A 25,587-nucleotide genomic window follows, 5' to 3' on the forward strand; every position below is an offset into this window, starting at 1 on the left:
TTCCAAAGAGTTGAGGACTTGTATCAGGACAGAAAGGTTGGGGAAGGGGGAGGGTACAGATTCTGGGATTGGGGATAGGAAGGTGGAAATCAGAAAAAGGGCCAGAGTTGTGGGGCATAGGATTCAATTCAAGTCCTTGGGCATGGCAGAATTAGGTGCTAAAGGGCTCTGCTGTGTCCCTGGACTTCTTGCTCCAATATTCACCTTCAGCATCTCAAATGGTGTATCCAACTCATCTTTCTTCTTGGACTGATCACCCATAAATTGCATCACAGCTGCAGAACAAAAGTGGGAGAAGGTAAGTAGAGAAAGCTAGGTGGGTGTGCCGGGGAGAGGGAGAGACTAGGTGGGGGTACCTGGAGTTCTAGGTCCGGATATGAGTGACTAAGAGCCATGGGAACCATACACATGGGTAATACTGTGGTAGGCAGGGAGTAGAGACTCAAGGAGGAAAGGAGTGGAGTCCTGGTCCTAGACACTCGAGAGCACAAACCTAGCTGCCAGCTAATAAATATATTTGCCCAAGGTATGCCCACAACAATCATAGATGACTTACCCCTGAAGTTCTGCACAGCTAGCTTGTTCAGCTCCTCGTCAGGTAAGTTGGTAAGAGATTTCTGGATGGGAGTCTGAGGGTCAGAGTTGTTTGGGCAGTGAACGTGGGGCAATAGTCCAGAAAGGCAACAGACTGTAGAGTCTGGATCTGTCCACCTTCCATGCAAGTTGTCTGAAAGGGATCACTCAGGAAGGGGATAGGTTCCCTCTCACCCCTGACCCCTTACCTTGGTATGTTGCACCAGGCTTCTGGCATGATGTTTTGATACCATCCAGCCCTCCCTGGATTAAAGACAAGGCCTAGTTAGGTCTTCACAGGAAGGAGACGCTGAGGACTAGTCAGAGGCCTTGGGGGCTGGGGGAAATCAGGCACCCTCTCTTTGTTCGTGCTGTTTGGAGTTAGGTGAGCAGCTGAGTTTGGGCAGAGGATCATGACCAACCCACAGAGACAGGCACAGAGTCCTCACGTGGGTATGGATCCCACCTAGACTGGGCACTTACGAGGTCTGTATTGGCCGGAAGTACTTCTGGGCATACTCCCACATGGCGTAAGTGCTGGTACCCGCAGACAGAGTGGAGCTGACATCCGAGAAGACAGAGCTGGTCACCACAGAGGACTCACTGGGTGCCTGGGTGGGGGTGTGTTCACACTGAAGGTAGAGGAAACAGTGTTAACCCAGTCACTGCGGTTGGCCTGTTCTGTTTGGCCACTAGCAGTGGTACTGTGTTTCTGAACACCGGAATCACGTTTGTCTTTGTCCCCATCCTACCCCACAGGATAACGAGGCAGATGCCTAAAGTGCAGCCGCATAGGGTACAACATCAGAAGTCAGTCAAGCCAAAGAAGCTTTTATTGAGCAACTCCCTGGCACCATGCCAGGCTCTGTGCAAGACACAAGAGAAGCAGGCCAACAGTTTCCCTGCTCTTGGGGAGCGTACAGTCTAGTTGGTGAGTTAAGACGCAGGCAACAGAAGACTAGGAAGCATTTGATAACCCAGGGTTCGGCTACATTTATGTTCTGATAAAATATTATTGGATCAGATGCAAAGTGCTTAGCTCTGTTCCAGTCACAAATCCCCCTCCCCAATTGCAATGAGGTCATCCTGCTACTTGAGGGCAGGGATTATGTGTTTGATTCCTTCCCTGTTCCTTGGAGCACCAAGCCCTGGTCTCTACACAGAGTAGGTGTGAGCTTAGTCAATCTCAGCTGACTGGGAGTTGTATGATTTTGTTACCCCAGGTGGGTCAAGAGAGAGAAGAAAAAATTCCTTTTTTCAGGACTTGATTTTGTGAATTCAGGCCAAGATAGTCTCAGGAGGAGAGGGTGGTGTTCATAGTGTTGGCAAAGTTCAGGAATTGCTAGTTATGCCTCAGCCTGTCAGTTCCTCCAAGCTCCCTCACCTCCATGGCCCGGTTCTGTGGAGGCAATCCTGTTTCTCCTCTTGGAAGACTCCTTTGCCGCCCATCCTTCTGCTCCTTGAGGAAGGTGAAATAGTCAGGCACAGCAGCCACTTTCACCATGTCAGAAGGAAAGAGCCCAGATCGACCGCTGATGGAGCCAAATTGCCACCCTGCAAATGTCAAATGGAAGCAGTGCTGGGGCTAGAGCACGGAGGCATCTGATGCCAAACCTGCGTTCTGGCCCTGAATGCCACCCAACTCACTGCATCAGCCAAAGGACTGGTACCACCTTCAACTCCTGTCCTCAGCCCACGTGGTCTAAGTATCCTCCCTTCCGTTCCAACGAACAAAGATGATATCCTTCCCTGTGCTGTGCATCGGGCAGCTAGGTGGCACAGTGGATAGAATGCCAGGCCTGAAGACTCATCTTTGTGAGTTCAAATCTGGCCTCAGACACTTACTAATTGTGTGACCCTGGGCAAGTCACTTAACCCTGTTTGCCTCAGTTACTTCATCTGTGAAATGAGCTGAAGAAGGAAACCACTCCAGTATCTTTGCCAAGAAAACCCCAAACAGGGTCACAAAGTGTCACACACAAGTAAAAAGCAACCAAACAAAAACATACTCTGCATCCAGGCAGGGCAAATCAATGTATACCTGGTTCTAGGGAGGCCATGGGCAGCAGCTTAATAATATCTCCACAGCGGAAACTCAGGAGGCTTCGGTCATCAGTGACATAGCTCCGGAGGGCAATCACATAGCTTGAGTCCTGTAGAGGGAGAAGCAGGTGGAGTAAAGGAATGTGTTCTCTGCCTGACTGCTCCCTCAGCCTTGTGCTTTAGTCTTCACCTCCAGTTCTTACGATCTCTCAACTCCCTTCAAAGCTCAACTCAAGTGTCCTGCATGAGACCTTCCCCTAGCTTTTGGTGCTACCCTCCTGAAATCACCTTGTACTTACATTAAATATGCTTAAATTTTGCATATATTTGTAAGTGCACAGGTTGTCCCCTGGCCCTTTCTCCCTGCTGAAAAATGTAAACCCTTGGAGGGCAGAAGGACTGGTCCCATTAGTTTTCTTTGTGTCCTCAGCCCCCAGCACAGGGCCTGGCCAGTCAAGTCAGGGCAATAAGCATTTAAGTGCTTACTATGTGCCAGGCACTGTGCTAAGCACTAGGGATACAAAGGCAAAAGACAGTCCCTGCTCGCAAGGAGTTCACAGTCTAATGGAGGAGATAATGTGAAAACAACTAAGTACAAACAAGCTGTATGAGGTAAATTAGAAATAGTCAACAGAAGCGAGACACATTAAGAGCGAGCAGGAAAGGATCCTGGGACATAGGAGGTGCCTAATTAGTACCTGACTGCCCACCCTCACCCCTACCCTATTCTCCATGCCAAAGATAAACTTGCTTAGGCTGTTTTCTCCTTTCCTTGTTTGGAGTTGTACCATAGAATCACAGGAGCTCTGAATTGCAAGGTACTCGCATGGCTATGTGGTCTATCCCATACTGGAGAAAGAGTCCCAGCTTCAATATACCACACAGGTGATCATGCAGCCTTTGCTTAAAAACCTCCTGTAAGAGAGGAGCCACCACCTCCCCAGGCAGCCCATTTTTGAATAGCTCTGTTTGTTATGTGGGGCAGCTAGGTTGGTGCAATAGATAGAACACCCCAGCTGGAGTCAGGAAGATCTGAGTCTGGCCTCAGACTCTTGCTAAGTGTGTGTCACTTAACCTCTGTTTGCCTCAGTTCCATGGGGACACATTGGAGAAGGAAATGGCAAACCACTGCAGTTATCTTTGCCAAGAAAACATAGTTGGACCGAATGACTGAACAACTTGTTAGGAGGTTTTTTCTTACACTGCTGCTGCTGTGACAGTATGCTTTACTTTTCTTAATTAGTATTAAGTCCCTAGAGACTAGGCCCTGGAAGACTTGGAACTTCTACCTTGGAGCTCATCTGGCCTGAGTAATTAAATTTCCCTAGACCTATCTGGACCCAGACCCTACCATGTTCTTTTTTTCACCTGCAGCCACAGTCACCCTCCCTACCACACCCCTTCCATCTCTTGCTCTGAAACGTTGATCAAGCCAACACTATCTTAGATTTCCTATCACTTTCCACTCACCATCCCTCTCTACCTTCTCAGATTGAAACACCCTTCTAGGGGGCAGCTAAGTGGCGCAGTGGATAGAGCTCTGGCCTTGGAGTCAGGAGAACCTGAGATCAAATCCGACCTCAGACACTTGACATTTACTAGCTGTGTGACTCTGGGTAAGTCACTTAACCCCAATTGCCTCACCAAAAAAAAAAAGGAAAAACAAAACACTCTTCTAAACACCACTGCCCTTATATGTGTCTTCCCCCTTTAGAATGAAACTTCCTCAAGGGTAGAGATCATCTTCATTTTGTATTTGTATCCCCATTGTTTAGCAATCAATCAACAAGCATTTTTAAAGCCCCTAAGTATGCCTCTTTGCAACTTCCATCCAGCCTCCTGATTCTGCTCTCCAGGGTTAAAGAGAGCTAACTCTAATCCATCTTCCACATGTCAGCCTTTAAATATTTAAAGGCAACCAAATGTGCCCCCTGAATATCTTTGCTGCAGGGTGAACTAAATCTAAAGTATTAGATACTAGGGAAACTGTTGGACCCCAAGACCTAAATATTGAGAGGGCTGGATTAACTCAGGGCTTCTTAACCTGAGGATCCCTGGATAAATTTCAAGGGGTCCATGACCTTGGATGGAAAAAAAAAATGCATTCTTATTTTCATTAACCTCTAACTGAAATTTGTTATTTCCTTGAATTATAATTTTTTTTAATGTTTTCCTATGAAATGGTGAATAAGCTTCACCAGACTGTCAAAAGGGTCCATGACAAAATAATTTTAAGAACATTTGGATTCAGTGATGCCTAAGGTGCCTCTAGCACTCTTCAAATATTGGATGATTCCATAACCTATTTATTGATCCAGTGGCCTCCACAAGCACCTATCTTCTTCCTCCATACCTGTTGTCCAGCCTCTGGGTACCCCCATCATCTACAGCTGTTACCCAATCTGCCCCCAATGATCCCTCCTCCCTTCTTCAACTCTCCCCTCCTCTCTACCCTTCCTACTCACTTTTTTGAGCTCATTCAGGAACAACTCCACCATGGACTTGATGGTCTGGGCTTGAGTTGTGCGCAATATTAGTTGCTCATTCCTCAGGGAAAATTGAAGAACGCTATGTCCTTGGGCCTTCACCTCCAGGACTTCTGCAAAACTGTGGACAAATCAGTCAGGGGGTAGATACTATGTTAGAGACGCCCAACTTATCCTTAAGAAAAATGAAAGCTCCCAGGATGCCGGTGTCTACTGCCACCTCCTGCCCTTCCTGACCTGTAGCTGCAGAGGGTCTTGAGGTGGTCTGTGAGGAACGTGGCATTGTTCACAGCTTTGAGCAGGCGAAGTCCTCGATGAGACACAGCCAGAAATTGTACATCACTGCCACTCTCCCCCTATAGGGGAATTCAGGGTCACAGTGTTGACAGAGGAAGGAGAGGGAAAATCCCCCAACAGAGTGAGGAGAGAGCCAAGGGAGACATGGGAAATACTACACTCTGCTAAATTCATAACTTTTGTTTCTTGAGTGCTATGGCAATGTTTATGTCCTTCTGTTCATTCTGTCATTGCCATCAAGCTCATGGGCCCCTTCCTGATAGCAGGAGCTATGTCCTGTCTCCCTTATCTGACTAGGGGCTTCTTCCCAAGGGCAAGGACTATGTCCACTCTGTTAGACTGGGAGTTTCCTGAGGGAAGGGACCAGGTGTCCTTCTATTCCTCTGCCCTTCCATAATGGCCAGCACATAGGACACTGCATTCACCATGGTGGTTGACTTTGATGGATAGAGAACATGGGATGACATTCCAAGGCCGCGAAAAAGTGTACTTGGGCAGAGTAGGACCTATAAGGAATAACCCCTCCCTCAAAACCCTGCACAGTTCCAGTTGAGGGCCCTGCCAGGGCTATGTAGGGTTCAAACTGACCGAGACACGGAAGATTCGGGAGAAGTAATTGTCCCAGTTGTCTCGGGCAGCTACTACAATTCTCTTCTTGATACTGTCTTCAGTGATGGAACTGGCATCCATGCCCACCTGCAAGTCCGCTGTAGACAAGAGACTCTCTTAATTTGGCCACTACTCCCCCATCTTCCTTGACAATCCCTCTCCCTCTCTGAGTAACTGCCTTATCCCATGCTGACCACCCAAGGTCTTAGATCCAAAGATTACTGCTGAATGGCAGGGAAGGTCTCTTTCCAGAGATCTCCACAGATACCTCCATCACCATTTTCCTCACCACTTCCAATATGACTTTGTCTCCAATGCTTAGAACACAAGATTCTCCCATCTTTTTGACCACTACTACCAACCCCGAGGTTTCCTAGTGTCTATACCTAGCATATCTTTCATCTTGTTCCGTTCATCTGGAGAGATTCGGATACAGGACTCGGTGAAAGTGTCACGCAGGATCTGAGGATGTACACGGTCTCATTACCATGGGGCCTTCTAGGGTGAGAGTCAACCTCCCAAGGAATGACCACAGACAGAAATGTCAATAGTCCCAGCCTCCTAAAGAGTAATACCTCTGTTCCCCCATCGCTCTGTCTCTGTCTATGTCTAGATCCCTGTCTCCCTGCCCCTCAGTGCTTTTGTGTATGCCTATGGAAATCTTTGTGTCTCTCAATACCTATCTCTATGTCTCTTAGCACTCCCCCTTCACCAACCGAAAATCAATCTTATGCGAAGGCATGGTTGGGACCCTGACTTAAAAAATGATATGAAGGGTCCTTTATTGCCTAGGTTTCATTTAATGCCACTGCCTGAAGTATTACCCATCATTGATTAATGTATTTAGCATGGCCTCCTTTAAAGTGAAAATGCTTCTGGGAGAGAGAACTTGAATTAGTTTTTATCTGATTGCTTCATAATGTACCCTACCTCCAATACCTAAATTAAAACAGATATGCCCATTGACTAGAGATTTTAAGCGACATTGGCCAAGAGATGGGAAGGGACGGAGGAAAGGGGTGGGGATTCTGGAGGATGTGAGGGGGGAGAACAGACCCAGGGACCAGAGCTGAGATTCTGAGCAGCCTGGGGCAATGTGAAACTACTTGGAGGGTCATGAAGTGCAGGGTTATTGAGATAAGCTTACAGGGAGTGAGGTATTAAAAAACTAGCACTCACTTGTTCACAAAGAAGTCTCAAACAGTAGGGGTGATTGAAGTTCTCCCGGGGGTAGAATACCTGTGAGAGGTACAGAGAGATATGAAAGGATCCCAGGGAATAGTGGAGCCCTTGTCTGGATGGAAATGGGAAGGCCCCACTTCTGGCTAGCCCCCTCACCTCCTATCCTAGCCCATTACTTACTCCAGGAAGGCCAGGCCAGGAACACTGAGAAGAGGGGACAGGACCAGTCATGGAAAAGAACAAAGACCCACTGTCTCCCTACCTCTTTTCGAAGGAACAGCCTCCAGCTGGTGCTGGCATAAGCAAAGGAAACACTGCTTGAGAGATGAAGCAACTCAGTACTGATATGTTCATCCTTCATGGACAGAACTGGGTCTAGAGGTCAGAAAAAGTAACATTAGGGACTCCAAAACCCTGTGCTTTCCTTTGTCGCTGTCGTTTCAGTCGTGTCCAACTCTTTGGGACCCCATTGGGGGTTTTATTTGCAAAGATGGTTTGCCATTTCCTTGTCTAGCTCATTTTATAGATGAGGAAACTGAGGCAAACAGGGTTAAGTGACTTGCCCACGGTCACACAGCTAGTAAGTATCTGAGGCCAGATTTGAACTCAGGAAGATGAACTTTCCTTACTTCTGGTCCAGTGCTCTATCCACTGCACTACCTAGCTATTAACACCATCCCAAATCCCATGAAGTAGCTAGGCACACAATGGATAGAGCACTGGACCAGGAGTCAGGAAGACCTGAATTCAAATCCAGTCTCAGATCCAGCTTGCTTGTGTCACTTAACCTCTGTCTACCTCAGTTTCCTCATCTGTAAAATAGGAATTATAATAGCACCTACCTCCCAGGGAGGTTGTGAGGATTAAATGAGATAGTATTTGTAAAGTGCTTTCCAAACCCTAAAGCACTATATAAATACTAGCTATCATTAGAATTAGCTATTATATCCAATCAATTGCCAAATCCTATCTATTCCACCTCCCCAACTCACTCTTCCACTTTGTTCCTGTCTCATGACCCTTTCTTTAATTATCTACTCTCATGCTGACTGTAGTAATAGCCTCCTAGTTGATCAAGTTTATTTCCATCCCCAAGTGACAGTCATCTTGAACAGGTGGGGTTTGGAACTGAATAGGTCTCATTGTTCTGGCTAGAGAGACTTATTTTTGAATATGGGAGAGCTGGGCTCTCTTCTCTCCAGTTCATTTTCAACAAAACTAGCAAAATACAGTCTTCCTATGCCGCCGATCTGACTACATGACTCTCCTGATCAATAGCCTTCAATTGCTCCCTACTGCCCTCCAAGATAAAAAACAAACTCCTTGGAATTCCACAATCTGATCCAAGCCAACGATTCCAGCCTCATTTCTCACTGTCCCTCATCCTTCACTTGGCACTGATTTCAGACAAACTGGGCCACTGATAAAGTCTTGGGGCTTCTCTTCATCTGCACGGAGTGATTGATTCCCTTTGCTGGAAGGCTCTCCAGCCTCATTCCCACTCTCAGAACCCTTCCCTCTTCCAAGGTTTAGCAGCTAAATTGTCTCCTCTCTTTTATAGCCTTACCTGATCCCAGCTGTTAAAAGTGTTTTTGGGGGACAGCTAGATGGTGCAGTGGATGGAGCACTGGCCCTGGATTCAGGAAGACCTGGGTTCAAATTTGGCCTCAGACACTTGACACTTATAGCTGTGTGATCCTGGGCAAGTCACTTCACCCCATTGCCTCCCCCCCAAAGAAGTGTTTTACTCTCTTCTCAAATTTTCGTAGAGCATTTTGTCCGGATTTCTTCCTTCCCCCATCACTCCCTACCTTGTATGATACCTAACTGTGTATATACACTGTATCCCACCATAGAAGTGAAGGACCTTGTCATTTGTTTATCTTTATATGTTCAGTGATTAGCACTATGGGTTGAAATAAGCATTTGTTATGGAAATGTGTTTCGTATGACTACACACCTACAACCTAAGTCAAATTGCTTGCCTTCTCAGAAAATGGGGGAAAGGGGAAGGGAGGGAGGGAGAGAGAGAATTTAGAACTCAAAATTTGAAAAAAGAATGTTAAGTTTTTTTTACATGTAATTGGTGGAAAAATAAAATATTAAATTTAATAGAAAAAAGAGAAACAAGTGATTGTTAAATAAATGAATTGAGATATCAGTGGGGGATGGGACTCTCTGAGAATTCAGTTGAATTCAATGAGTGCTGAGTTCAAATCTAACTGCAGATACATACTGACTATATGATCCTGGGCAACAGCTAGAAACTGCAGCCTTGAGGCCATATATGGCCCTCTAGGTCCTCAAGAGTGGCCCTTTGACTGAATCCAAACTTCTTTTGGGATTTGTTCTGTGTTTGGATTCAATCAAAGGGCCACACTTGAGGACTTAGCTGGCCACATGTGGCCTCGAGGCCGCAGGTTCCCCACCCCTGAAACCTCTCAGTGCTCCAGGGCTTCTTAAACTTTTTCCACTCATGACCCCTTCGGCAACCCCATGTGAGGTCTCGAGCCACAGTTGAAGAAACCAACTCCAGGACTAAATTACCAAGAAGATGCCGACTTTCATTGCATCGGTAAAGGGAGTTCCCTTTACCAATGAAACCAGAGGTCCCTGTCACTAAATCTATCTATACAAAGTAATACAAACTAAATTCAAGAGGGAAAAATAACTAATAAGAGTGGTGAGCCATGCAGATGGGGGTAGAAAGAGATCAGAAAATGCATCCTATAGCCGGGAGCGGCCCGAGGCAGGTGTGTGGAGGTTAAGGGAAAGGAGAAAGAATTGCTTGATGAGAGCCTCATTTCCCAGGGACCCTCTGTCTCCATTGCCTTCAAGGTCAGCAATCCTAGCCCTGATATACCCACCTCCACTCCAAATAATGTGGCCCAATCCAATATCATAATGACTGCCAAAGCATTTATAATGTTGTTTCTGCAGAATAAGGCCCTGTAATCTTTTCCCTGAACAAATTCCCTGAACTTTAGGTAAAGTATGCCTGGATTTCCATTCCTATTATTCTCATCCTTTAAATTCCTGTACTTAACCTTCTGAAATCCCAGAATATTCTTGGACCTGGGGCAGTCCATCATTCCTTAGTTCCTCTCCAACCTTTAACCTCCATCCTTTACATATTAGATTGGCTAGGGCACTAAATTTGGAATCAGCAAGACCTAGGTTCAAATCCTGCCTCTACTTATATAAGTTGTGTAACCTTGTGTTGTAAGGTTATGGGACAAGCACTGGGCCTGGAGTCAGAAAGACCAGAGTTCAAATCTGTCATCAGACACTTACTAGCTGTGAGATCCCCTGGACAAGTCACTTAACCCTGTTTGCCTTAGTTTCCTCATCGATGGCCTCTAAGGTCCCTTCTACCTCTAATTTTTTTTTTTTGGTGGGGGGAAGGAATGGGTCTCCCTGTCTCATCCAGGCTGGAAGTACAATATCATTTATGACTGCATCCAGGCACTGACTACTGCTCAGTACGGAAGCTTTACTGGCTCCATTTTTCCAACTTCCCAGTTCTCTCATCCTTAATCAACCTGGTGGCCCTTCTCTCTCCAGGGCCTCACCTTATTGGTTCTGGATTTAGTTTGGACACCCAATCATCTTTAGCCCAAACTCATAGTAGCAGGAATTACAAGTGTACTCCACTACCCTGGCATAGTTCTAAATCCACAGCCCTATGACCAACAAAGTTAGCAATCCACCCCTGAAGAAGATTTAGCTTGTGACAATATAACACCCTTCACAACGTCCAGTGCTTCAGCCCAGCTCTCCCATATTCAAAAATAAAAGTCTCTCTAGCCAGAACAACGAGCCCTATTCAGTTCCAAACCCCACCTGTTCAAGATGACTGTCACTTGGGGATGGAAATAAACTTGATTTAGGGACACCTTCCAGATTCAATTACAAGGCTGAAGAATCAGAAAATCTCCGAGTTAGAAGGGCCCTTGGAGCTCCTTTAATCGGAGGTCTTCTACTGTGTCAGACTAATACAACCTGGAAACTTGTTCCTCCCCAAAAAGGTCATCAGAAACCCAGGATGCAGGTAACACCCCTGAGGGGTACAACTAAGAGTGACTAGGATGGGTCTATGGGGGTTTCCTCACCTGACTTGGGTGGAGCTGGGTTCTCTGGTGGGAGGGAAGGTGGAGGTGGAGGTGGAGGTGGAGGTGGAGATAATGGAAGCTGAGGAATTGAGGTCATGGATTGAACTGGGGCAAACAAATCCATCAGGGGTCTCTGCTTCTCTTTGATGGAACTAGAAGATTCAATGGAGATGGGGGACTTGGGCCGACTTGGAAGAGGTGGTGGTGAGTCCTTCTTAGGGCCCAGAGCTGATGCCTAGGAGGAAATTGAGAAGAATTATTCATGGACCTGTGCCTGCTAGGCACCTTTCCCTTTCCTCAGAAGCCCACGAGATGACAAGGCAGTCTAAGGCCATGAAGGGATGGGGAGGAGGACTCCTCCCCGACACAGAATTCCCCAAGAAGGAGAAGGAACAGAAAGTCAGAATTGTAAAACCCAGAGATTTCAGGAGCCCAGTCCCTGAGGCTCACCGGAGGAGGCAGATAGTTGCCACCAAGACCCAGTTTGGCCAGGGCCTCATCCTTGGGGTCATTCTTCTTTAGGAAAGATTTTTGAGGCTTCCTGGGGAAGGAACAGGGAGACAGAGGGTCAGTCCCAGGGAGGCCTCCCCACCGATCCTTTGAAAGCTTTCCTCCAATTCCTGGTAACCCCTGAGGCCCCGACCTGCTGGGCTGTATCGGTTCAGGCACTGGTGCAGGGCGGCTCTGGTACATCTTGATGATGTTACGAATTTCTCTACTGGGCTCTTCTGGTTTGTGGGCTGGTTTTGAGCTTCGTACCACGGTACTTGGAGGCCTTTCCTTACTCTCCTTTTGGCTTTTGGCTTGTGGGCTAATGTTAGCTTTCGCTTCACCTCGTGCTTTGGCTCCAGCACCATCTTCATTCTTAGTTTTGTCTCCTTCCTCTTTTTTTTTAAGTGGTTTCTTGACCACTGGGGGAGGAGAAGGTGCTATGAGAATGAAATTAATTTAGAGAAAATAATTAGGTTAGTTAGTAATGCTGGGGCATGAGGAAGGGGAGAACCTCGTCTCAATTATCTGTTCTGTCACTGTCTTCCTCCTCTTACCCCTACCCAGTGTAAGACCTAATTCATTTAGTTCTCCTACAATCCATATATACCATACTATATATTTAAAAACCAAACAGAGGGGCAGCTAGGTGGTGCAGTGGATAGAGCACCGGCCCTGGAGTCAGAAGGACCTGAGTTCAAATGTGGCCTCAGACACATGATATTCACTAGCTGTGTGACTCTGGGCAAGTCACCTAACCCCAATTTCCTCACCAAAAAAAAAAATAAATAAAAACAAATGGAATGTTTTGGAAAATGAAGCTTATGTTGATAATTGGAAGTCCATTGCGTATAACATCAGATTTTTTTTTTTTTGATGTGTTGGTTGTTTTTTTGGGCGGGAGGCAATCAAGGTTCAGTGACTTGCCTAGGCTCACACAGCTAGTGTCTGAGGCTGGATTTGAACTCAGGTCCTTCTGACTCTAGGGCTGGTGCTCTATCCAATGTGCCACCTACCTGTGTTGATTGATTTTGATAATTTTCTCCCTCTTCTTTCTCTTTAAAAAAAATCCTTCATTATAAAGGATGGTTCTTTGGGAGGAAAGAAGAGGAAGTGTACATGGGGGAAATGTAGGCAATATAAAAGCAAAAGATATTAAAAATCGAATTTTTAAAAAAAGAAACGTCCTGCTGTGAGGTACTTTTTCTCTCTGTGGAGACAAGGATAGTTAGATATGTATGAGTATCTATGAGGAATCTGTGGAGAAGGGTTTCCCTTTTAGCTTCTCTTTTTTTAGCTTCTGCCTTGTCAGAGCTAAAAATTTGTTTATGTTAAGAAGAAACATTATAAAGAGAATCTTAAGAACAGTCTGTGAAGAGCAGCTAATATTCTAGAAAGATTTTCCTGTGATGACTGAAAAAGGGGAAAAAGAAAAAAGGACTAACCTAACATTTCCTGAAAAGAGTGAATTTAGCCTTTATCTTAAGGAGAAATATGAAGAAGATTCTTAAGAGCCTTCAATTAGTATTTGGAATGAACTGAATAGTGAAACTGTGTTTCTGGAAGTGAAATCACCTACCATTATAGTGAGGGTTTAAGGTGACTGTGATTGTCATAGCCAACAGATTGTATTTCATTACCTCTGCTTTTTTTTATTGCTAATTTCATTTGTTAATAAATTGAATATGAATAACTACTAGGAAAGGAGGCTTCTTCAGTGTATTTAATAAATAATATTTAATGAACTGGGATGAGGGTTTAAGTCATTTGATTAATTAATGAAAAGAACACAGTGCCTGGCACATAGTAAGTGCCTACCCACCTACCTTGCTGTACTGGTATCACAGAACCATAGGATGTCCAAACTAAAGGGGACTTTAGACATCCTGTAGTCCAAGGAAGAGAGCAAGGCCCAAAGTTTCACGAGTTAGTGCCCAAGATTCCCACTTCCCAAACTAGGGCTCTTTCTACAATATCATCCTTACCTTTGATTTCCTCCTTGTCCTCCTCTTCTTCTTCCTCCTCCTCTTCTTGCTCTATCTCCCTCTGGGGGATGGGCACCTTTGCAAGTGGCTTCACCTTCTTCAACCAAATAGGTTCTTGCCCTGCAAGGAGGTACCAGAGTTGACACTATCCCGATCTCCTTTGCTCTGTCCATCATATGGCTGCCTCCTTCCTTCAACACCCCCATTACCACCACACCTCCTTCCATTCCTGCTGATGCTGGTCCTGGCCTTGAGTCAAATAAGGGCCCTGTTGCCAATCTACCATGCCCCACCAGGCAAAGAAAGAGGACCTGGACTTCCTCTGCCTTGGCATGATTGTGCCAGAATGACACAAGTTTAGAGAAGTCGTGCCATAGTTCCAGCCTCTGATTCCACCCTTTCAAACGTCCACTATCCCTGCCTGTGGGGCCATTTCCCTTGTCTGGGATCTTTTACCTATCCTCTGGAAATAATCCCGTTTCTCCTGGAAGGTATTGGGTTGCATTAGTTTCTCCTCATCATCTTCTGGAATCTCTACCTGTTGGGAACAAGATACTGACTGCTTCCTCCCACTTTGTGCAGACCCTTGCTATACCTTGGCCGAACTCTGCCATGCTCATCACCCATTCCACTCCAACCGGGAGCTGGGACATGTTGGCCTCTCCCTCCCTCTTTCTTCTTTTGTCATTCTTGGCTGATTGATGTTTGCCCCCAAATGCTAAGATCCTAGAATCCTCTGTCCCCGTTTCTATCCTTGACACTGCACCTGCCTGGTTTTGCTATGCTTCACTTGAGATGAGACTCAGCCTATCCCTCCTGAGAACTGTCATTTATCCCCCTCAGGTGTGTACCGGTTCTGAGCTCCTTTGGGGCTGTGCCTTGGGAACAGGAGAGCTTTTGCTGACAACAGCTGGGGACTTCTTCGGTTTGGGAGTGCTGGGAGTGGGCTGGGGTGCATATGTGGAGGCCTGGGTCAGGCGCTGCATTTGGGCCTGCTGCTCCAGAGAAAGAGTCATGGCCTGGGTGGTCATTTGCTGAGCCTAGGTGGGAGGGAAACGGAAAGAGCAACCCTGGTGAGAGAAAAAATCCTTCTGGGTATCCACACCTGAATAAGAAAACTAAGCAGAACCCTTTCTCCAACAAACCTGTCCCCCGATCCCCACCAGCGCAGCATTCATAGAACAAGTGACTTAGAAGTCATCTATTCTAATACATTCATTATATGGGAGAAATCACTTGCCAATGTTGTAGAGGTAGTTTCTGTCAGAGTCAGGATTCGAACCCAGGCCCTTTAACTCCAGAGGCAGTGATGTTGCTGCTATATCATGCCCCCTCCCCATACATCCTGCCCACTCTAGCCCTCACCAAGAACATGGCCTGCTGGTTGATAAAGCTTTGCTGCTGTGCAGCCAGCTCTCTGGCGCTGAGCGTGGGCACCATTGGCTGGGGCTGGGATGGCATCATCATGCCTGAGAAGCAAAGAGGACACAACAATGATAGGCAAAATGTATACAGTGCTTTAAGATTCACAAATGACTTTACATACATCATCTCATCTGATCCTTGCAACAATCCTGGAACATGGATATTACAGGGATCATTATCCATACTCTACAGATGAGGAAAATGAGGCATCAGAGACGTTAAATCCCTCACCCATGGTCACACAGTCAATTAATGTCAGAGGTGAGTTTCAAACCCAGAGTTCAACTGGTCCTAGTCTCCACTCTCAAACCACCACTGTGGCTATCTCCCTGATAGGCAGAAGTGGTCTTCCAAGCTCATTATCCACCCTGCTCCCAATGGGAATCACCTTCCCTCCTCTAAAAGGCACACCTGTGTTTTGGTCATCATCCTAGAGAAGGAGACAATAGTCCTACACCCACTCTATATACTAGGTCTTCCTACTTCTCTCCACTATACCTGGCATGGCTGGGACCCCACCCATTGAAGGCACGGGTGGCATTGATGGCATTGCTGGCATGAGTGGCACAGGTGCTGGCATCATTGCCCCCATGGCAGGCTGGTAGTTTGGCACCTGCATCATCCCTGGATACACTTGAGCTTGGGGGAGGAAAGGAGAAAAGACATCTTGTTTCTATCCCATGGGTAGGCATTTAGGATATGTATCTACTACAATCCCTTCCCTGTGTCTGGGGAGCAGTTCCTACATTCTTAGTGCTGGAATGACAGCCCAGAAAACTGGGACCTAAGAGAACCAAGTAAAAGAGCTGCCCAGTCACTCAGGTGTTTACTCTCTACTGGCATTCAATTTCCCTAGTACTCGGTGACCTCATGCCATGTGTCCAAGACCATAAGCAGACCTCTTCTGCCAACCTGTGGTCATTTGCATGGCACCCACTGGTCCCTGATACTCAAAGCCTCTGAGGAAGACCTCAGGGAAAGGGATCAGACAATCCTAGACCTACTGATTAACACTGAGGCAAACCCCAGCTCGGGGTTTAGTGAGGTGGCTAGAATCTAAGAAAAAGCACCCACAGAGGCAGCCCTCAATGAGTGAGAGCATGCATCAAGATGCCAACGCCTGTAAAAACTGCCGTCACCTCTGCTTTTCCCAGGTCTGGGTGTGCGCAAGGATGCCAGGATCAAGTGCTGTACTCACTCATGGGGTAGCCTCCTTGCTGAGTCCCAATGCCTCCGCCACCTTTCATTTGGCTGTTCAGTGCCCTGGCTTGTTCTAAACCCTGCTGTGACAAAGAGCCAACAGCACATCAGAGACCAGGGCCCTTGGGGCTATGGAGCGAGACCAGTGCGAGGACTGGAGGGGGAAGAGGCAGGAGAGGAGAAGATAGACGGAGACAATTGGAGGATGGATCAAGATGGAAAAGAGGAGCCCGGAAAGCACTAAGGGAGCTGGCGGATTCTAGACAAGCATGTAGAACTCACCCTGGACCCTGGGGAGAGCACAGGCTCAAAGAGGTTGTCCAGGAAACCATCCAAGCTCTTAGGGCTCTGGGGTTGCCCTGTTGGGAAGAGAGTTAACCGGGATCGTTAAAACCACTTCCAGGCCCACCACCCCTCAGCCTAGCATGGCTTCCCAACCCATCTCTCTAAATTCACTGCCCTCCATCTCCTGTCCTGTAATAACGGCTCTCTTGCTCTGCTTCAGGAAGCCAATTCTAGTCCTCACTTGTGTAGCTCCTTTGAGGCAGTGATGGGGCAGGACCTGGAGGTGGCTCTGGAGCCAAGGCAGGAGCCTGGATTCCTGGGGGTGAGGGGATGTCTTCAGAAGTCCTGTAGGAAACAAGGGTCACATCATAGGTAGAAATAGGAAGGGAAGTGGATTTACCATGCCCATCCTGGGCAAGATGAGTTAGATGGGGCAAGGGGAAGCACTCACCCATTGTGGGGGGTGATGGGGTAGCTGCCAGGGGCACTGGGGTCCCCTAAATCCTCAATCTGTCCAATCAGATCCAGCACAAAGTCACAGCCTGCCAAATCCTGCCAGGAATCTCCAGAGAGCAGAGACACTGACCAGCCTCGTATGAGCTGCTCTATGCCCCTGTGATAAGGATAGGAGTAGGAAAGAAAGAAAGAAAGTGGGGTCAATTAAAGGCTGTGGCAAAACTCTGGTTCAGCTCCTGCACACACACACACACACACACACACACACACACACACACACCACTTGATTAGTAATGTCTATAAGAGCCCATTAAGATTAATAATAACTAGAATTTATATAGCAATTTAAGGTTTACAAAGCCTTGTTTTAACCCTGGGATGTTGCTGCTATTATTATCCCCATTTTACAGGTGAGGAAACTGAGACTGGGAGAGGTTATATGACTTGCCCAGGATCAAAGAATCAGTAAGAATCAGAGGCAGGATTTAAACTCAGATCTTCTGACTTCAGGTGTATCACTCTATCCATTGTACCACCTGGCTACCTCTAATATTCCCCAAGAATTCTCATATGAGAATGATTAGCGCATGTTTGGCATACAAACACCCTTCCACTACTACTATTGGATTTTTCTCAGTTAGTGGTCAGTATTATACCACAAGGAGAATAATTCCACCATTTGTATTGGCCTAAACTTTCTCCTCTGTCTAATCAATCCTCCAGACAACCACCAAAGTGATTTCTAAAGCACAGTTCTGACCATGTCATTCCTCTGTTCAACAAACTGAAGTGGATACTAGGCCTATGCCCCAAACAAACCACAGAAAGAGGGGAAAGATCCATATGGACACAAGTATTTATAGTAACTCTTTTGGTGGTGGCAAAGAACTGGTAGCCAAGAGAGTACTCATCAAGTGGAGAAATGGATGAACAAATTATTTTATCTGACCGTAATGAAATCCTATTGTGCTATAAAAATTGATGAAGGGGACAGTTTCAGAGAATCTTGGGAAGACTTGTATGAACTGATGCAACATGAAGTGAGCAGAACCAGGAGAACAAATTATACACTAACAATAATATTGTGAAGCCAAACAACTTTGAAAGACTTAAGAACTCTGATCAATGCTATGCCCAACCAAGACCCATGATGCAGCATATTTTATGTATACATTCATATATGTGTGTGTATGTATATATATACATATATGTATATATATACATACACACTTATATATATCATACACACACATATACCCATCTCCTGACAGAGAGGAAGGTGATGATAAGCTCAGAGTGAGACATCCATAATACATACATACAGAATGAGACACGGATTTTTGAAAATGGCTTATGAGGGCATTTGATTTGCTTAACTATGCATATTTATTATAAGGATTTTGTTTTTTGTTTTTTCTTTTTCCTACAGGAGGAGATGGGAAGGAGAAAAAATGAGTTTTCATTAATTGAAAAAATTAAATTAAATTTTAAACATTAACTCTAGTGAGTCTGTATTACCTCTAGAATCAAATACAAACTCTTGTCATTTCAAGTCCTTCACAATCTGGCTGTAGTCTATCTTTCCAGTCTTATTATTTCATCAGTATTTCCCAACATGCACTTTGGGTCAACCAAATCGAGCTCTTGCTCTTCCTCACATGTGATATTGTATCCCCTCTCTGTCTTTGCCTGAAATGCCTTCCCTCTTCATCTCCATCTCTTAGAATCTTTAGTTTCCTTCAAAGATGAGCTGAACTTTTCCCCCTTACAGGAAGCATTTCCTGATCTCTCCAACTGCTAGGGCCTTTCCTACTCCAAGATTATCTTCTATTTATTTTGAGGAGACATAATAGGTTCATAGTATTTAGAGCTAGAAAGCACCTCAGAGACATTGAACCCAATTCCCTCATTTTACCAATGAGTAAACAGGCTGAATGTCTTGCCTAGGGTCACAGAGCTGCTAAGGGTCTGAGGCAGGATTCAAACTCTCTATCAACTATGCCAAGCTACCTCCTATAGAATATAAGTTATTTGAGGGTGAGTATTGTTTTGTTTTTGTCTTTGTATATCCCTAGAGCCTAGCAGAGTGCCTGGCACATAAAAGGGCTTAATATTATTTTAAATTAATTTATCTTAAATTATTTAAATTTTTTAAAAATTGTTTTAAATTTAAATTTTTTAATTTAAAAGTCTTAAATTTAAAAGTATTTAAAAGTAATTTAGAAGTTTAAATTTTTAATTGTTTTAAATTATGTTAAATTATTTAATTTTATTTTTTAAAATTTAATTTAATTTTATTATCAGTTTCAGATTATCTCCCCCCCATTCCTCTCCCTTCCATTGAGAAGGCAAGAAATACAAAACCCTTAATAAATACTTGTTAATTGCTAACCATTTACACACACACTAAGACTCCCATAAGAAATAACTCACATTCGGGATTTGTTTTCTTTGACTATGCTTATTTGTTATAGGAGTTTTGTTCTGTTTTAATGTGAGAGGTGGGAGGGAGAGAAAATAAATGCTTATTAATTTTAAAATAATTTGCATTTATCAAACAAGTTTTACAAAACACTTAACACTTTATTTCATATAAGTACATACACACATGAGACACTTTTACACAAAGCCTCACGTGCTCAGTTATACACACACACACACACACACACACACACACACACAAAACAATAACTCTCATCTATCTTAAAGTTTACGAAGCACCTAAGGTATATTACTTCATACACATACAGATACACATTTTAGACATTTTCCCATATGTATATATGTACATGAAATCACTGACATATATGCCCTGGGGAGTGAACATTGTCTCCTTTTATCCATAGCCTTGTCTAGTGAGAACGGTTTAAAGACTCACTCCCAAGGCAGCAGGTGACCTAGGAAGGAAAAAGCTTGAGAGAAGTGGAGGAGGAAGAGAGAAATTCCGAGTAGCCCCAACGCCCTCGCCTAACCCATCCCCACCTCCCCACGTCAGGCTCCCGAGGCTCTCTTACCTGGTTCGTAGGATCCACCCAGCAAATTCTTCTGCTGCGGTCCAGGATTTGACTTCTACTGAGTATCTCTCTTCTGCAAGAATGGAATAGCTCAGGGGTTAGAAGGTTGAGGGGACATAGAGTGAAGGAGGGCGTTACCCAACTGTCACCACGGTGATTGCTATGTGGATGATGAGTAAGGATCACCATGAGGAACCAGGGGCCATCAAGGGGAGAGCGAGGGTATTGGGTACCAATACTTTGTAAGATCAAAGGCCAGGAAGGAGGGAAGAGAATCCGTACAGACTGAACACAACTAAGGGCTAGAAGGGGGGTTGGATAGGGAAGGTATTGGGAAGTAGGTCTTGGGAAAGGAAGGTTTGACTCCAGTAGTGACTTTGGGGGAGAGGAGCTGAGGAAGGAGGATGCTCAGTCCCATTTACCACTGAAGGTGAAGACATCGAGGGCCATACGCCCACATCGCCACCCTGAAATCCACTCCAGCTGTGTAGGTGGGTAGGCGCGGACACTGTCGACCTCTGGCTGGGACTGTTGCAATGCCCCCAAGAGCTTGTGCTGGCACACAGCTGCAATACCCTTTGGAGCATGGTCAGACACAAACCTACAGGGAGAAGAAAGAGCCCGGGGTGGGAGACACTGGCCCCTGGGTTGGCTTGTATAGAAATTATTCCAAACATAGCAGGAAGGAATCAGGCTCTGTGGAAGCCATGTCCTTCCTGGGCCTTGTTCCCTTACATAGCCATTCCCCTTCTTCCTACTCTGTTCCTCATATCCTATAAGCCCCTAGCCTTTCTTCTCCCTATGTCTCCTCGTGCCCTGTGTCCCCTGTCCAGACTCCCAGAGGCCACCTCAACTCCAACCTACTTGAGCAGTGGCTTCTGAAGGGTCAGTGTCGGGGGGAAGGCACTGAGCAGAATGGCCATGAGTGCCCAGCCTCGATGACTCTGCTGATCGTCCGGGTTGTGCCACAGCTGGGTCACAAGTTGGCAAAAGATCTCATTCCTCAGGGCGGGGTGGCGCTGTCCCTTATGGGCCAAATAAGTGCCCATGGTCTGTTCCTGCCAGGACTGAAGTGATAGGTCACCCAGGAGCCGTAACATCTATTGACACAAAGGAATTGAGAGACAGGAGTGAAAGTTGACTTCAGGATAGCGATAAAGTGCTAGGCCTAGAATCAGGAAGATCTGAGTTCAAATCCCACCTCAGGTACATTCTAGCTGTGTGATCCTAGGCAAGTCACTTAACCTCTGTTTCCCTCAGTTTCCTCAACTGTAAAATGGGGATAGTAATAGCACCTACCTCACAGGGTTGTTGTGAGGATCAGATGAGACAATATTTGTAAAAGCCCTTAGCACAGTGCCTGGCACATGGTAAGTGCTATATAAATGCTGGCTGTTTTGTTGCTGTTGTTGTTAGAGGAGAACATAGAGTCAGAGATGGAAATCAGGAGATTTTGTGAGGTGTACTGGAAAGAACAATGGAGTAAGTCAAAAGGACTTTGGTCCCAATCCTGGCTCAGTCATATGAACGACCTAGGGCAATTCCTTATCCTCATTAGACCTCCCTTTGCTTATCTGTAAAATGAAAATGTTGTACAAAGTGACTTGTAAAGTTATTTCTAGTTCTGGAGAGATGATCCTATGAAGAGGGACTGGGGAAGACCTTAGGTGCTCAGAGAACATGTAATCCTATAGAGGAGGGTTGGGCTCTTGGCAGCCCTTTCCACTCCACCCTGGCTTCTTGACCCAGTGGTACTTAGACCCTCTTCCCTCCTAGCCACCATCTCTCACTTACCACTTTGTTGACATCCAGGGCAAGCTGAGGGCTAACCCCTTCCAGATGAGTCAGAGGTGACGTCAGCGGCTGTCCTGGAGTGGGCAGGGTTGGCTTCTGAAAAGGAGGATGTGTTGGTAGCTAGGTATGGTGGGTGCTAAAGTAAAAACAATCTGAGATGACTGCCCAGAGGGAGAATCATGCCAAAAGTGAAGAATCACACAAAAGAAAAACTGAGGGTAACATAAATGTGGGAAAGGGGTTTAAAATTCAATTCAACTTGATAAGCATTTATGCTATGTGCCAGGCGTGCCCACGGCACTGTGTTAGACTCTGGAGATACACAGATAAAAACCAATGCAGTTTCTGCCCTCAAGGAGCTTATGGTCTACTGGGGGTATATGTACACAGAAAAATTAATACAAAAGTAAATAAAAAGTAATTTTTGGGGGGTGGGGATTGGAAGGAAAGCACTAATAATTGAGGGGTACCACAGTTAGCACTGGAACTGAGTTTTGAAGGGAGCTGGAGAATGCAGGAGGCAGAGGTGAGGAAAGCACGGGAGACAACCAGGGCAGAATGGAGACAGGAGATGCAAAAACATCATGTTGGGAGAACAGCAAATAAGCTGGTAGTTGGAATGTACAGAATGTGATGAAACCAATAGAGGCAAGTGGGCAAGGAAGAGGCAAGCAGTACCTGAAAGTTTTCTGGGATGAAGCTGGAAAAGGGGAATCTATCAATGTCAGGAGGGAGAGCCAGTTCTTCCTGAGCTGTGACCTCTGGGGGAAGGGCTTCTGTGATGTTTTCTGCCATGACATGCTGACGACCTAGCAACATCCCAGAACTGTGAGGCCAGGCACAGGGGGCTCCTGATATCTCCCCTTTCTCCTTCCTGCTTTTGCCTATTCCTAGGATCCTTCTCCAGCCCCTCACCACCAACGCAAAGTCATTAATTACAACGAAACATCATTGCAACGCCAGCTGGGGAAAGGAAGTAGGACCACTCAAGGTGGGTGAGGGACTTGAGGGAGGGGTTCAGACAGGCACACGGCGGTGAGAGCATCAGCCAAGTGGACAAAGCAGACCCCAAATGCTGCCTACACACCCAGTGGGGAGAAGTGAGTACGTCAGATAGTGTAACAGGGGTGGGGATTCTTTCCCCCCACCTTTTAAAAAAGCATTCGTAAAGTTTTACTAATGCCTTGCTTTTTATATCATAGCTATAGTTGCCACCCCTCCAACCCTGTCCGTCCCTTCTAACAAAGGAAAAAAAATGAAAACAAAACCAACAAAGTGACTTAGTCAACAATGGATACAATAGTCAAAACCCAAGAGTCTCTCAACTCTCCAATAAAAGAAAGAAAGCTTATTCAGAACTCACCTTCAGCTGTCTTCAGCAGAGCAGACAGCTCAGCCGGGATTTCCAGTCTTCCCAGCTCCTGGGCAAAAAGGTGGGAGCAATTTACCCAAGCACTAGGAGAGGGAAGATTGGGGAGGGAGGCAGACCCTATCCTTTTGCTGCCTGGTGTGACCTGAGTCCCCTTCAAAGTGTAGGAGAGGGATTGTTGAGACTAGGCTTAACAGGAACATGAAAACTATGGCAACCCCTACAAGCAGAGCCCCATCCGATGTACCTGTTTAGAAACTGGCAGAGAGGAAACAGATGGGATACTGAAAGGATCAAAAGGGTGCAGTCCTCTAGGGTTTCATCCACTTGGGCCCTCAGCACTGCCCCTATCCCCAGCGGAGCACATCTCAAGAGGAAGAACCCATTAGATGGGCTTCTCACCATAATGCTATCTGGAGAAGGCAATGCCTAACTGGACTACCTCCCCACCTCCATTGACTCTTAACACCTACCATTCTTGAATTGGTCGCCCTTGTCTCTTCACCTGGTGATTGGTTTTTGTGCCAGCCTGGCCAGGGCCTGAGCTGTGGGGAGAAGTAAGGGTACGTGGGTGAGGTGGGAGCAGTGCTAGAGAATCCACCGAAGGCCTTGTTAGGCACTTGAGGATGTTCCAGTGGCCCAGAAAGTGCCCGATGGTGCCAGCCCTGGTTCCTTCAAGTCAAGCTAGCTGCTTTCTGTTCCTGACCTCAGGGAGTCCCCGAAGCCAGGAGAGAAACAAATATGTGGTCACAGTGCCCCTTGTCCCAAGAGTCCTTACCTGTCTCCAGCTCTGTATGTGTTGTGTTTTAGCACCAGAGAGAGAAGAAAAATCTATAAGGGACAAAGTCTAGCTAGGGAGGGGCAATGGGAGGAGGGGGGTAACAACCACGGGCCCTGGACTTTGAGATGTTTTATGGCACTTAAGGTGGTGTCACCAGGTAAGAAAATAGGAATGGGAATAGGAGGAGTCAAAGGCTAGATGTGTTGAGTGGGAAGGAGAGAAGGGGGTGCTTTGCATCAATATACCAGTGGGAGCTAGGAAAACCAAGCCTGTGGGGAAATCTTAGCATATGAGTGAGAATTAGCTGTGACCTGGGAGGAGTGATTCCCAAGGAATGCAGCAGAAAGATCTGGGCTTTTGAACGTGTCCACCATCTCCCTCCATTTTTTCTAGGTCTGGCTTACCTTGTGCCAAAGTACCCTGTTTTGCTTCTGTCTACCACCTCCCCCAATCTGCCCTCCATTCTGTCAGCCCGACCCTCCCTTTACTTAATCTCCTCCCCTCCTACTACCCTGTTGGCTAAGATAGATTTCTATATTCAATTGATTGTATATATTATTCCCTCTTTGAGCCAATACTGATAAGAGTAAGGTTCAAGCAATGCCCATTGCCTACCCTCCCATTTTTCCCTCTACTGTAATAGATTTTTTGCACCTTTTCATGTGAAGAAATTTACCCCATTCTATCTCTCCCTTTCTTCTGCACCCAGTGTACTCCTCTTTCTCATCCCTTAGTTATTTTTTTATGTCATTCCCTCAAATTTACCTTATACCCATACCCTCTGTCTATGTATATTCCTTCTAGTTGTACTATTAGTGGTACAATTGTTAAGAATTACAAATATCATCTTCCCATGTAGGAATGTAAACAGTTCAGCTCCATTGAATCCCTTATGTTTTCTTTTCCCTTTTTAGGCTTCTCTTGGGTCTTGATATTGTTCAGGTTTTTTTGCTCAATTCTGATCTTCTCCTTATGAAAGCCTGAAATCCTTCTATTTCATTGAATGACCTTTTTTTTCCGTTGAAGTATTATACTTAATTTTGCAGAGTAGGTGATTCTTGGTTGTAATCCTATCTCTTTTGCCTTCCAGACTATCATGTTCCATGATCTTTTATCCTTTGATGTTATAGTTGCTAAGTCCTGTCCAATCCTGATTATGGCTCCCCAATATTTGAATTGTTTCTTTCTGGCCACTTGCAGTATTTTTTCCTTGACCTGATAGTTCTGTAATTTGGCTATAAAGTTCTTTGGAGTTCTTATTTTGGGATTTCTTTCCTGAGGTGATTAGTGGATTCTTTCAATCCTTATTCTACCCTTTGATTCCAAAATATCAGGGCAGTTTTCCTTGATAATTTCTTTCTTTTTTTAATTAAAAATAAATTTTTTTTTTGGTGAGGCAATCAGGTTTAAGTGACTTGCCAAAGGTCACACAGCTAGTGAGTATCATGTGTCTGAGGCTGGATTTGAACTCAGGTCCTTCTGACTCG

General features: G+C 45.7%; 1 protein-coding gene across 1 annotated transcript in view; it reads right to left on the reverse strand.

Annotated features, from left to right (window-relative positions):
• MYO15B (myosin XVB) overlaps positions 1-23,829 on the reverse strand; it is a 26,970-nt gene extending 3,141 nt beyond the window's left edge. The window contains exons 1-31 of the mRNA XM_027873388.1: positions 23,793-23,829; positions 23,314-23,371; positions 22,629-22,759; positions 21,951-22,046; positions 21,021-21,256; positions 20,579-20,757; positions 20,157-20,229; positions 17,138-17,299; positions 16,928-17,031; positions 16,684-16,760; positions 16,400-16,484; positions 15,700-15,834; positions 15,142-15,245; positions 14,628-14,816; positions 14,233-14,314; positions 13,777-13,896; positions 11,946-12,231; positions 11,753-11,843; positions 11,303-11,537; positions 7,453-7,565; positions 7,188-7,247; positions 6,395-6,470; positions 5,988-6,106; positions 5,340-5,458; positions 5,082-5,223; positions 2,615-2,726; positions 1,958-2,127; positions 1,057-1,205; positions 783-837; positions 557-629; positions 143-275 (exon numbers count right to left, since the gene is read on the reverse strand). Coding sequence (XP_027729189.1) covers positions 143-275; positions 557-629; positions 783-837; positions 1,057-1,205; positions 1,958-2,127; positions 2,615-2,726; positions 5,082-5,223; positions 5,340-5,458; positions 5,988-6,106; positions 6,395-6,470; positions 7,188-7,247; positions 7,453-7,565; positions 11,303-11,537; positions 11,753-11,843; positions 11,946-12,231; positions 13,777-13,896; positions 14,233-14,314; positions 14,628-14,816; positions 15,142-15,245; positions 15,700-15,834; positions 16,400-16,484; positions 16,684-16,760; positions 16,928-17,031; positions 17,138-17,299; positions 20,157-20,229; positions 20,579-20,757; positions 21,021-21,256; positions 21,951-22,046; positions 22,629-22,759; positions 23,314-23,371; positions 23,793-23,795 — 3,767 coding nt within the window. The 5' untranslated portion in view covers positions 23,796-23,829. The remainder of the gene's footprint in view (positions 1-142; positions 276-556; positions 630-782; positions 838-1,056; positions 1,206-1,957; positions 2,128-2,614; positions 2,727-5,081; positions 5,224-5,339; positions 5,459-5,987; positions 6,107-6,394; positions 6,471-7,187; positions 7,248-7,452; positions 7,566-11,302; positions 11,538-11,752; positions 11,844-11,945; positions 12,232-13,776; positions 13,897-14,232; positions 14,315-14,627; positions 14,817-15,141; positions 15,246-15,699; positions 15,835-16,399; positions 16,485-16,683; positions 16,761-16,927; positions 17,032-17,137; positions 17,300-20,156; positions 20,230-20,578; positions 20,758-21,020; positions 21,257-21,950; positions 22,047-22,628; positions 22,760-23,313; positions 23,372-23,792) is intronic.
• Positions 23,830-25,587: the final 1,758 nt, after the last annotated feature.

This window comes from Vombatus ursinus, unplaced genomic scaffold (assembly GCF_900497805.2).
Source record: "Vombatus ursinus unplaced genomic scaffold, bare-nosed wombat genome assembly UNPS02014801.1, whole genome shotgun sequence".
In the NCBI taxonomy this organism is placed as follows: Eukaryota; Metazoa; Chordata; class Mammalia; order Diprotodontia; family Vombatidae; genus Vombatus; species Vombatus ursinus.